This window comes from Phyllopteryx taeniolatus, chromosome 13 (genome assembly GCF_024500385.1).
Source record: "Phyllopteryx taeniolatus isolate TA_2022b chromosome 13, UOR_Ptae_1.2, whole genome shotgun sequence".
Lineage (NCBI taxonomy): Eukaryota > Metazoa > Chordata > Actinopteri > Syngnathiformes > Syngnathidae > Phyllopteryx > Phyllopteryx taeniolatus.
Genome location: NC_084514.1, coordinates 7,388,181 through 7,400,738, shown reverse-complemented (window position 1 = coordinate 7,400,738; position 12,558 = coordinate 7,388,181). Strand labels below are relative to the sequence as shown.

The 12,558-nt window shown below is 38.6% G+C and overlaps 1 protein-coding gene across 4 annotated transcripts; it reads right to left on the bottom strand.

Moving 5' to 3' along the window:
* Positions 1 to 272: 272 nt before the first annotated feature.
* Positions 273 to 8,487, bottom strand: LOC133487935 (E3 ubiquitin ligase TRAF3IP2-like). 4 transcript variants are annotated; one of them, XM_061795246.1, is made up of 9 exons: positions 8,083 to 8,483; positions 7,882 to 8,015; positions 6,857 to 6,947; positions 5,186 to 5,367; positions 4,225 to 4,313; positions 3,349 to 3,417; positions 2,762 to 2,866; positions 2,541 to 2,615; positions 273 to 2,465 (listed from the first exon to the last, which is right to left on the bottom strand). In XM_061795246.1, exons 1-9 carry the CDS (start codon positions 8,097 to 8,099, stop codon positions 2,307 to 2,309), a joined length of 921 nt encoding a protein of 306 aa, XP_061651230.1. In that variant the 5' UTR covers positions 8,100 to 8,483; the 3' UTR covers positions 273 to 2,306. The 4 variants fall into 4 exon arrangements, with proteins under 4 accessions (XP_061651230.1, XP_061651229.1, XP_061651233.1 ...); XM_061795245.1 differs by having other exon boundaries at positions 274 to 2,465; positions 2,762 to 2,869; positions 8,083 to 8,480; XM_061795249.1 differs by lacking the exon at positions 2,541 to 2,615 and having other exon boundaries at positions 2,325 to 2,540; positions 8,083 to 8,487.
* Positions 8,488 to 12,558: the final 4,071 nt, after the last annotated feature.

Genomic DNA, 12,558 nt, shown 5'->3' with positions numbered 1-12,558 from the left:
GGTAGAACACCGAGCACAACACGTCGAGGTAACTTTACCCTCCTGGACGGTTATTCTTAGCCCGGCTGCTCTCACACGCCTTTTTTGGAGGGCAAAAGTGGGGGAGGTGGGGGTTGTTAAATGACTGAGTGCCCTGAGTGAGGCAAAACCATACCTCAAAGGTCAGGCACATGCACAGTCATTTTTGGGGGCAGGTGATCAAGCCAAAAAAAAAGGACACCCGTCACCAAAATGATTCATACAAAGTTTGTACAATTCAGAAAAAAACTGTAAACTGTAATTGACTTATGTATTTATTTCTGGTAACACAATCAACACAGTCAGTAATACAAATATTAACAAAGGAGGTGAAAGGTGGTTACAGTGGATATAAAAAGTCAACACAACCATGTTCAAATGGCATGTTTTTGGAAGGTGGAGGAAGAAGCCTGGGGGCGAGGCGAGAGCAGATATAAGTATAGCATGTCGTTATGTATTTACAGTATGCATGTTAATCAAAGGGCTTTGAGTACCTTGAAGGTAGAATAGCGCTGTACAAGTGGAAGCTCATTTAATATTTACCATATAATTATTCTAAGGACTCAAATAAATGCCTGTCAGATTTCAAAACACTGGTTCAAATTTTGTTCTTCCAGCAAGACCAAACCAAGCTGTATTTTTAACTGTAACTGTAGCCATCATAAAAGTGGCTCTTGATTAGCCCCTAAAATGATATTTTTTTTTTGCCTTGTTCCTTCCTCTTGATGATGGACAATATATCGATAACACATACAGATAAAATGCGTTTTAAATCTGTTGTTTTTTTTTTTGGTATGATTGTTAATATACCTTCCTTACAAAATTTTATTTGATCACGGATGTATTTTAAATAGTTGTAATTATGCTTGGAAGTTGTTTCTCTCAAAGTACACGCAACCCTGTTACTAAAACCTAAAAAGAAAAAGTGAGCAGAAATTACATCAAGCTAATTGCTCTGACTTTTGGTAGACCCAAGTTATGTCCCCTCTTGTACTTTTCAAAATTGTTCAGACATACAAATATCAAAGTTTGTTCGTGGCCCAGCTAGCATAGCAGCTAACACAGCTAGCATGTTCTCTTGAGTAGAAGCTCTAACATAAACATTGATTTACTATCCTATTACTGTAATCAAAGTTCCATAATTTTTCATGTGTAATGCAAATTTTTTTCCCCTCACAAAAAATGTCAAAAGTCAAGAGTGCGCATTATACATAGGTATAGGGGGAAAAGAAACAACTTTTACATTTTATAAATGTATGCTACCATCTAGAGGTTATAAAAATGTTGTACACTTTCATTCTAGTATGTCACAGTCACCTAATGGTTATGAAAAAGGTGTAGCCTACACATTCATTCCAATATAACAGGGGTACATCCATCCATCCATTTTCAACACCGCTTATCCTGGTTAGGGTCGCGGGGTGCCAGAGCCTATCCCAGCGGACTTTGGGCGAAAGGCGGACTACACCCCGAACTGGTCGCCAGTCAGTCGCAGGTCACACGTAGACATAGACAACCATTCGTACTCGCATTCACACCGTCACTGAGTGGGAACTGAACCCACGCTGCCCGCACCAAAGTCAGGCGAGTGTACCACTACACCATCAGTGACTTATAACAGGGGTACATATGACTGCAAATATGTATCATTGTGGTCATAAGTTTACCCAGGCAGAATTTGTGAAATATTGTTTTTTTTTTAATACGAATGATGACTGAACAACAGCCATCATGAATTTCTTGATGGTTATGTTTTGTTTAATGATCATGCTTTTCTGAAATGCTTGACAGTTTAATTTGAATCTCATTAAAATAAAATTAAATGTGTTTCACCTGGTCCTTCATGTGTTCTTTAAAGAATTGTACACATCTTACAAATTCTGCCTGGGTAATCAAACGTATGAGCACAACTGTGTGTTTCTCATTTACTAAATAAAAGTAGGGCTGTGAATTTCAAAATAATAACAAGTAAATAAAAAGAAAGTATTGTGTGTTCAAATAAAATGCTTAACTTCAGAATAATTTTTTGAAAAAACTAACAAAATACAGATAATACTTCATGTTTTGATCATCTGGGTAGAAGCAAAATCATGCATGGTAAAAATGCATTATACATAGGTAGAAGGGTTTTCCAAAATTTTGAGGTCAACTTTGGGGGTGCGTATTATACATGGGTGCGCATTATACAAATTACAGTAATATTAATGGCCATTTAAAAAAAAAAAATGTTGGTTCCTAAAGTGTCTTCCAATCCTTGAAAGATCCATATAGAGCTATTATGGTAGGATTTAAGATGTGGTAGCCACAGGTGTGATGATGAGGGAGAGCTCCACGGGCACCGGAGGAAGAACAAACCTCTCCTCCCTCAGCAGTCGCAGCAACAGGTCGTTCGTGTCCCGCGGCCAGCGGTAGACACGCGTGTTCTGAAGCCAAGCCGGAACGTCCTCCTGTATGGTCACACGGCACGGACACATGCTAAGGAGGGTACGTCGTCAATCAAACAACGTGGAGAAGAATGTAACCTGGGAGGCATCGAGGAAGAGCACAGGGATGAACCGGAAGTTCAAGCTGCCCTGTTGGATGAATTCATGCTGCATCTAAGAAAATTTTAAATTAGCATTTATAATAAATGATTGCCTCATTCCATTAAAAATGCAGTTACAGTGGATAGAACAATTCTCAACAATAACAAAATCAGGCATTTGAACTTGGGTGTGTGGACTTTTTATATCCGCTGTCTTACCATGGAGTAAATGTATTTAGTGTGCAAACCGCGTGTGTGCACAGCACAGCCTTCAATGTCTGCCTTGTAGCGCGGACTGATAGCCACAATGATGGGGGTGGATGGCTGCTAAGAAAATAAACACAATTATTGGAGTATATATAATAATAATAATTCAATATTTTCTATGAAATAAAAAAAAAATCATTTAGTACCTGTATTTTTGTTTTTTCCCAACTGTTCATTTAAAAAAAAGGTGCAGTTTCTCACTTTTTTATCACCTGGTACCTTGTATCTCGATTTTTGTTGTGTTTAATGTGATTACAGTAACATTTCATGCAAATATTTTTTTATTTCATTTTGTATTTCATTTTTTATTATTATTTTGTTATTTATATATATATATATATATAGTAAAACAAATAGTAACAAGTACAAAAGGACATCCCTAAAACACATATATAGTTTCTTCTTTACCTTACATTTGTGTGAAATGTTGTTGTCGTCAATACAAAGCATATTTAAAAAGAAACAAAAAATAAAATGACTAATATATGAGTATATTAAATATTAGTCAAGAAAAAAAAAGTGGTGTGGTGTTAACTTACGTCTTTAATGAAAGCGTGCTCCCAAGTGATGACGTCCACGTTTGTACGGGGCCTGTCAACTGTGTCCATCTGTGCCATTAATATCACATCATTACAATATCTTTATTTGAACTCGCGAGCAAAAATTTGAGACACGATCGCTGTATGGTGACACTTCACAGAACGAGCAGCAGTTGGGCAGATAGTGAACAATTCTTCGAAAAAGCTACTCCTAGTTGAAGTCTGTTGTCAAACTAAACAAAAACAAAAACGAAGCGAATGACACGTCTATTTAAAACGACCACATCGTTGTGACTTGGGAAAGTAAGCTTAGCTTAATGTTAACAAACAATGTAAAACGCCTCATATGGGCTAACGAATAGCACAAGTGTGGCGTTATAACCCTACAAGAAACACAATATTTGAACACAAACAGAGGAGCAACATTTGTAGTATACTTTCAGGCATATATTCTTTATCCTCTGCGAAGATCGACTATTTCTGCAGCTTACTGAGGAGTTGTGATTTTTTCTCCATGTATATCCCTCCGAGGAGCCGCACAATCACAATGAATTAATCTTGCTGCACTAAGTGTTTAATTCTTTACAATCTATATTATTATGTTATCACTATATTTGTTATAAAGTCAGATATTATCGAGTACTATTATCCTTGTTCAAAACAAATTTCAAATTTTTTTTTGGGGGGAGGCTGGTACAGATTAATGGCATTTCCATTGATTTCAATTCAATTCAATGGGGAAAGATGATTTGAGATACAAGTGTTCTGAGTTACGAGCTTCGACAAGGGACAACATAAACTCGTAAATCAAGGCGCAACTGTATATAAAAACAGAATAAGGACATTTGCGATTATAGAAAAAGAGGCTGGCTTTACGGCAGGTTGGAAGCCATGTTTGGACAGGAAGTCAACGAGGCCGATCATCTCACAAGACGAGTCCGAGGAGTAGGTGATGAAGATGTTTCCTGACCAGAAAATCCATCAGAACATGTGAACTTTAAAATCAATCATATTTTTCAGTAATTACATTGATTACAGTGGGCTAATCACTGAACGTAAAAATGACAGATTTTAAATTGATTTTGAGTGGGTTAGGGTTAAATACAGCAAATAAACTTGAAAGTCATATTTTTTTGGGTGTGTTTAAAGTCTTTGACGATGGCTGGACGACATTTTCTTGTTTTACTTCTGCGATGATTGATAGTTCTGTTTTCTCGTTTTAGTTTCTCGTTTAGAATAATAAACAATAAACAAGCATTTCCTCATTTTATAGTTTTCTGTGATAATGGACAGTGATGTCATTTTCTCACTTTTTGTTTTATTTCTGCAATGATGATTTGCTATGAGAGTTTCTAATTGTTTAGCTTCTGTGTTGATGGACAGTTACAACATTTCTCATTTTATAGTTTTACTTCCGTGATAATGGCCAGTTAAGACATTTTCTTGTTTTTTTGGTTTTACTTCTGCAATGATAGATTGTTATGATATTTTCCGTTTTGATTATTTTCTGTGTGGATGGACAATTCCAATTTGTGTATTCATGATAATAGACCGTTAAGACATTATCAAATTTTACATTTTACATTTTCTCTCCTTTTTTTTCTTCCAAGTTTCATGTTGATGGACAATAACACACTTCTCATTTTTTTAAATTTTATTTCTGTGATAAACAATTACAGTATTTTTTGTTTTACTCCCAACATATTAAACTGTCCCGCCCTGCCGTGGTGAAAGATTAATTAACAGGATGCAACAAGAGACATTCCAATGTTATGGTAATAGTGTGCTGTAATGACACAATGAGAGATGATGAGTGCCAAACCACAACAGTACTCACTCGACTCCTTTGGCAGGCTTCGTCGTCTCTGGTGTGCGTGCGAGGCCGCCGAAGAGACCGCCGCCGAGGAGACCGCCGCCGTTGTCGTCGTCACACCGCTGACTCTCGACACGAGCTCTTCAGGCGGCACAAAGAAGTGCGGCACGTTCACCGAGACGCTCGGCGACACCTGGCTTCGTAGCCTGACGCGCAGAAGATGGGACGCTCGCAAAAGGTCAGAGGTCACAAAAGCAGTCACACTCTGTACTTAAGGAGAAATGTGTGGGAAAATACTGCTAAAAAGAGACGTACTGATTCAACTCCTTGAAGTAAAAAAAAAATTACTAATTGGCGTTCTGAAGTACAAAAGTAAAAAATATTTTTTACTGTCAATTTTATACAGTACCAGTACTTGTTTTGATAACTTGTCACAACGAGAAAAAAAAAGAAAAAAGAAAAACTCACAGTTTGCCTTTTTAATTAACTAACATACAACGTTGCCAAGTGAAAAAAAAAACCCCGCTAAATTAACTCATGATAACAACTAGTGACACAAAGGCTCCTTTTAGAGGTATGTGAATCGCTGCCTCTAACTCATCTTAGCTCAACTTTATTGAAGTACAATTAAATGGTATTTAACGTTTAAGTTTAACACATTTCATCTTTAGGAATAAGAACTGTTTGTTCTTAAACACTTATTTAGGTACAATTGTATCTTGATGTTTATTTGCAATGCATTTCAACTGAACTGTTAGTTAGTTTTTTTTTTTTTTTTAAGTTTTAGTATATTTAAGTGCTGTTAGGGCTTTTTCACACCGCACATTGCGAAGCACAGTGTGCCAGTGAATCTATTCATTGATTATGTGCTGACAGAACACGGTGTCATCAGCAGGTGTAAGTCGAGACCGACTTTTTGCCGCAGAAGTGTCACACGCGTCAAAGGACACGCCCTCGTTGCGCTGGTACGCCCAGCATTAGGTGGCAAAATGGTAAACACGCGCAGCAAGCCTTGGGTTTGTACAAAAATCAATCAGTCGCCGCGGATCAGCAGTCTACGGAAATAGAGTCGTTATTCCATCCATCCATCTTCTGAGCCGCTTCTCCTCATTAGAGTCGCGGGTGTGCTGGGGCCTATCCCAGCTATCAGGAGGCGGGGTACACCCTGAACTGGTTGCCAGCCAATTGCAGGTCACATATAAACAAACAACCATTTGCACTCACATTCACACCTACGGGCAATTTAGAGACTTAAATTAACCTACCATGCATGGTTTTTTTGGGGGATGTTGGAGGAAACCGGAGTGCCCGGAGAAAACCCACGCAGGCACGGGGAGAACATGCAAACTCCACACATTGAACCCCGGTAGAGCCGTTATTGTTATTACAAATAAGTCTTGCTACCTATGTAGCAGTTGTGGCTAAATGCGGCTAGTTTACGGTGGTAATGCTAGTTTAGTGTTGTGAGCATCCCATTGTGAACGGCCATGATTGAGAATCGTGCATGTGCACGGTAGTGAGGAGTGCGCTTTGGTAACTAGACTTGAGGGGGGGGGAGGTTTAGTGAGGCTACATTCAAGTCTTGCCAGCAGTTTTTGCACTCAAACCCCCCACAGCAACAAAATATTTGCAGTTCATTATTACCCACCTCTGCAAAAAGTACATACTGGTATTTATTTGTTGTGGTAATTTTACCAGTTTTGGGAGGGTGGTTCGGGGCTTCTTCGCTGATGGCAGCACAGAGCACAGTGGCGACTCAAGTCATGACACATCTCAGGGTGGAAGTCTGTTGGTACAGTAGATACACTTTTAATATTATAATTTTGCACAAATTGTACAATATTGCTGCAGCACCAATTGGACAATGTTTATTACTTACCATAGGCCATCATGCAAGACCTTAATCTTGTTTCATTTTCTTGCTGTTTGGATTGGATTTAAAAAAACAAAAAAAGCTCTACTGTTTTTTATTTAATAATAAAACAGTATTCAAATAATAAAACAATACATAAACATTGAACATGCATTTATTTTGTTAAATAGAGGTTTAATTCATGATAATCTCTCTTTGAATGACTTGGCACATTTCGACGATTAAAAAAAAAAAACCAAGTAGTTTTTCCCTTGAGCACCTAAGTTTTCCCACCCGTGTTTGAGAGGCACTCCCGTCGTGGAATTTTGTGCATTACAGTAGAGTAGCAGGAAGTGGCGGAGTTGACATTTACTTGATGTCCCCAGCATCCATCCAAATGAGAATGCAAAATTGACACGGTGGCAACGCTACTAATTTTGCACCTGGCTGAAATATAAACAGAAACTCATATTAGGTCCTTTAATTTATTAAATGTATTATATTTTGATTTCTTATTCACTTTTTAATTTGAGTATTTTTCTTCATGTACTTTAGGGCAAGGGCATCATATCTGATAATCATATATATATATATATATATAACAGCTTTTTAATATCTATTTTGTTTGCTAATTGTTTTTATCCATTTATTTTACAGATTTGTATGAATAAAATTTTCTTTGTGCTGTTTCTTACCTTTTACAGTATGAACATTTGCCTTTTATTATGATGTCTTTTTTTTTTTTTTTTTTAACGATTACAGCAACGTTTCACAGATATATATGTCAATGCTGCAATGTTCCTTCTGTGTGTGGTCTGGTTTTAGTTGAATATACAATAGGTTTATTATGACTTGTCAGTTTCCTTACCATGTGTGCGGTGCACATAGTGGTGAGCAAGTGGCAAGAACGGCCAGGCCCCACCATCATCCTCGTCAGACTTGAGCGGCAAAGGAGGTTCAAGTTGCTCCGCTTCCTCCTCCCAACCGTGTCCATCCTCCATTCTGACAGCGACAGCACTTAATTAACTCCCAAAACGCATCACCATATCACCTCACCAAAGCTGCTTACCTGTGTGAAGACGACATTCCCTCGAATGTGGCAAACTTTGTCGGCCTTCACACTATGTCGCACATCACCACCTACAGACTCCAGCAAAGCTCCCTCACCATCCACTGGATGCTTTGTGTACATGTGTGTGTGTTTTGCACGCTCCTGTTGTTGCTTCTATTGCTGCTATATGCAAATTCTTCAGGCCCGCGGTCCAATCAATCACAGCCCAGCAAACAGCTGCTCGTGTTGCCGAGCCAGATCGTCCAGAAAAGCTTCTACGCTGGAGACGAAGCTGTGATTAGAATTCATTAACACAACATTTAATTACAACAGGGTGACCACTTTGGCGTGTGTGTTTGTTGAAAGCCAAAAATTGTCTTCATGTAACATTTTCGCTTTCTTCTGATTTTATTTTATTTTTTTAATATAGACAAATATGAGGAAATATACAATGGGGGGGCGGGGGGGGGGGGGGAATCTTTCGAATTTACTTAATTGGAACACTTACGGGCACATGATTAAAATGTGTTAATCTAACATGAATCATTTGGTAATCTTTGAGGAAAAGAGGAGAAATTTACATCAGTTTACCACATTTTAATCGCGTGCGACAGAAAATGACGTTTTTTTTCAGCGTGCATGCATTCAAAATGACATTAATTAGAATTCCATGCCATACACCAGAGAGAAACTTGACAAAACCAAAGAGAAAATGTAACTGTCAAGTTTCCGCTTGTTTTATGCCTTAATTATGTATTTTAAGAAAAACTTTAAATGGTAATAGTAGAGTTGAGCATTCTAATATAAGATTGCTAAAGCACATACAGTATATATTTTCTCTCTATTTTTAAGGCATGGAAACTGGAATTAATCATTTGTAAACAGCAATTGATATGTAATAATATGAAATCTATTTAATACAATACATATTTTTTCGAGATATAAGCAACATTTATGTTATATTGGAATATTTTTTTTTTTAAAACACATTTTATAATGTTTTTTTTTGTCTGCATGGAACCTGTTAGCAAGGTACAACATGAATATATTTTTTTTTTCAAAAAAGATACATTGTAACAATGCAGTGTCAAATTACATGCATCCATTTTCGGTACCGCTTATCCTCAGTGGGGTCGCCTATCCCAACTGACTCTGGGCGAGAGGCAGGGTACACCCGGAACTGGTCGCCACATTTGTCAAAAAATTGGCTTCTGCATTTTGGATTGAAGGGAGGCTTGGATAGTTACATATGAATAGTGCATATACAGTATTTATATATATTTAATATATACTATATTTTAAAAAAATATCTATTCATAAAAATATATTCTATTTATTAGCACAACTTTCATTTTTACATTGAACATTTACAAAACATTTTTTGCGCTTTTCCTCCAAAACCTATAGTCCCGCGAAGCTTCTATTTGCTTTTTAAAAGTTCTTATGGGCCCACAGGGCTCCTGTTTTGTGGGGTACAAACAACTAATATAGTCATTAGATCAACACGACAGTCATGACAAGCAATTACTGTCAAAGTTATCTGTCCGTGTTCTTCCGATTGGCGTACACGCTGTAGGTGATTTGCATACAGGCTGCGTTCAGTTCAGTCATGTTGGCTTTGAGTGACTGACGTGCAGCACAGAAGGGAAGAAAACGAAATGGCTTTAACCACACACTGCTAACATTTTTTTGCAGCAGAAGAAGACGCACCGGCTGGTAGATGCCAAGGCTGTTTTTTTTTTTTTTTTTTTTTTTAATTTCAAACCATATACAAGTAAGTAAGACAGAGACAAAAAATTATAGTGACAGAAAATGCAACTTAAAAAGACACGCAGGCGAAGGGTTGGCATGGGAACGCTCCCAAGCGCTGCAGGCATCGACGCACAAGACGCTCTGAAAGGATGTAAACATGTTTGGTCTCGAACGCATGTTTGGCATTCTTTGAGTGGCAGTTTTTTCTTTTTTTTTTGTTTGTTTTTGCTTGCATTGCCGCTCAAGTGCTTGCATTTGCACTCTTGTGTCGGTGCAGGGCGGAAGAGTTTTCACTAGGCAATTAGTAGAAGGCATTCCCTTACAGCAGAGTTTCCCAAACTTGTGATGTAGGGGGCACAAAATGCATCGGGGGGACAGTCATTGATCATCAAAGCAGGCACACCATGTCTATGATTCCTGTTTATCGTTGAAAATTCTCAAGTTTATGTACGTATCCAGTTTGGGAAACCCTGCCTTACAATAGAAGAGTCTTACTAAAGAGGAAAAAGGCAAGAACAGGTGTTATAGTACATCAGCGTTCCTTGAGAAAAGGAGGAGGAGCAGTAGTGGTAGTAGAGTTCATATTCAATTAACTGAGTAGAAAATAACACAAAGAAAATTCAGCCCCCAAAGCCAGTTCCATTTAGCAACATGACATTTGGTAGGCATTTTTATCATGAGTAGAGCCACAAAAAAAAAGACACAGGAAGTCTGCCATTTTGGCTGAAAGCAGCCATATTAGTGTCATTTTGGCCGCCTCCAGGATTCCTTCAAAGACAGACTTGTCCAAGAGATTGTGAAAATGCAGCCTCCAAAGCCGGTTTCACTTAACAACATGAAATTTGGTAGGTGTGTCTGGCATGAGTAGACCAACATAAAAGTTTCGAGAAGCCACTGCTAAAAAGACAAAGGGAGTCTGCTGTTTTGGCTCAAAGCGAACACTTTAGGGTCATTTTAGTCTTTTTCAGTGACCCGAGAGATTTTGGAAATTCAGTCCCTGAAGCCAATTTCACTTATCAATATGAAATTTGATAGGTATGTCCAAAAAAGTCTTAAGAATCCATGCCTGAAAAGTCACAGGAAGTCCACCATTTTGGGTCAAAGTGGCCATTTTACGGTAATTTTGGCCATTTCCAGGGGTCCCTCAAAGACAGACTTGTCATTGAGATTTTGAAAATTCAGGCCCTGAAGCCAGTTTGATTTCGCAACCTGAAATTGGGTGAGCATGTCTATCACACAAACTCACAAAAAAAAAAAAAAAAAAAAAAGCTTTTTCCATGTGTCCGTCAAAGTGGAGAGATTTTGTTTGATTGCTTCCAATTGAGAATTTGGTATACTAGACAGACGCAAAATTGCTAAGAATTGGAATTTTTGTCATTGCGTCTCGGCTGAGCATGATGACAAAGTTTAAGGACTCGCCATAAAAAGCAAAACTTAAAATACAACCCCAATTCCAATGAAGTTGGGACGTTGTGTTACACATAAATATAAACAGAATACAATGATTTGCAAATCATGTTCGACCTATATTTAATTGAATACACCACAAAGACAAGATATTTAATGTTCAAACTGATAAACTTGATTGTTTTTAGCAAATAATCATGAACTTAGAATTTTACGGCTGCAACACGTTCCAAAAAAGCTGGGCCAGGGTCATGTTTACCACTGTGTCACATTACCTTTTCTTTTAACAACATTCAATAAACGTTTGGGAACTGAGGACACTAATTGTTGAAGTTTGGTAGGTGGAATTCTTTCCCATTCTTGCTTGACGTACAGCTTCAGCTGTTCAACAGCCCGGGGTCTCCGTTGTCGTATTTTACGCTTCATAATGCGCCACACATTTTTAATGGGAGACGGGTCTGGACTGCAGGCAGGCCAGTCTAGTACCCGCACTCTTCTACTACGAAGCCACGCTGTTGTAACATGTGCAGAATGAGGTTTGGCATTGTCTTGCTGAAATAAGCAGGGGCGTCCATGAAAAAGACGTTGCTTGGACGGCAGCATGTTTCTCCAAAACCTGTATGTACCTTTCAGCATTAATGGTGCCTTAACAGATGTGTAAGTTACCCATGCCATTGGCACTAACACAGCCCCATACCATCACAGATGCTGGCTTTTGAACTTTGCGTCCATAATGGTCCGGATGGTTCTTTTCCTCTTTGGCCCGGAGGAGACAACAGCCACAATTTCCAAAAACAACTTAAAATGTGGACTCGTCGGACCACAGAACACTTTTCCACATTACATCAGTCCATCTTAAGATGAGCTCGGGCCCAGAGAAGCCGGCGGCGTTTCTGGGTGTTGTTGATACATGGCTTTTGCTTTGCATAGTAGAGTTTTAAGTTGCACTTGCGGATGAAGCGCCGAACTGTATTTACTGACATTGATTTTCTGAAGTGTTCCCGAGCCCTTTACACATTGATGTCGGTTTTTGATGCAGTGCCGCCTGAGGGATCGAAGGTCACGGGCATTCAATGTTGGTTTTCGGCCTTGCCGCTTACATGCAGTGATTTCTCCAGATTCTCTGAACCTTTTGATGACATTATGGACCATAGATGATGAACTCCCTAAATTCCTTGCAATTGTACGTTGAGGAACATTGTCCTTAAACTGTTCGACTATTTTCTCACGCACTTGTTCACAAAGAGGTGAACCTCGCCCCATCTTTGCTTGTGAATGACTGAGCAATTCAGGGAAGCTCCTTTTATACGCAATCATGGCACCCACCTGTGCCCA

Excerpts from the sequence above, each read along its gene's own strand:
- LOC133487935 (XM_061795245.1), bottom strand. Across the intron at positions 3,418-4,224 it reads AACATGGCTTCCAACCTGCC|ATGGACACAGTTGACAGGCC; the intron begins GTAAAGCCAGCC and ends TTAATGGCACAG. Across the intron at positions 2,870-3,348 it reads AGCACGCTTTCATTAAAGAC|CAGCCATCCACCCCCATCAT; the intron begins GTAAGTTAACAC and ends TTATTTTCTTAG.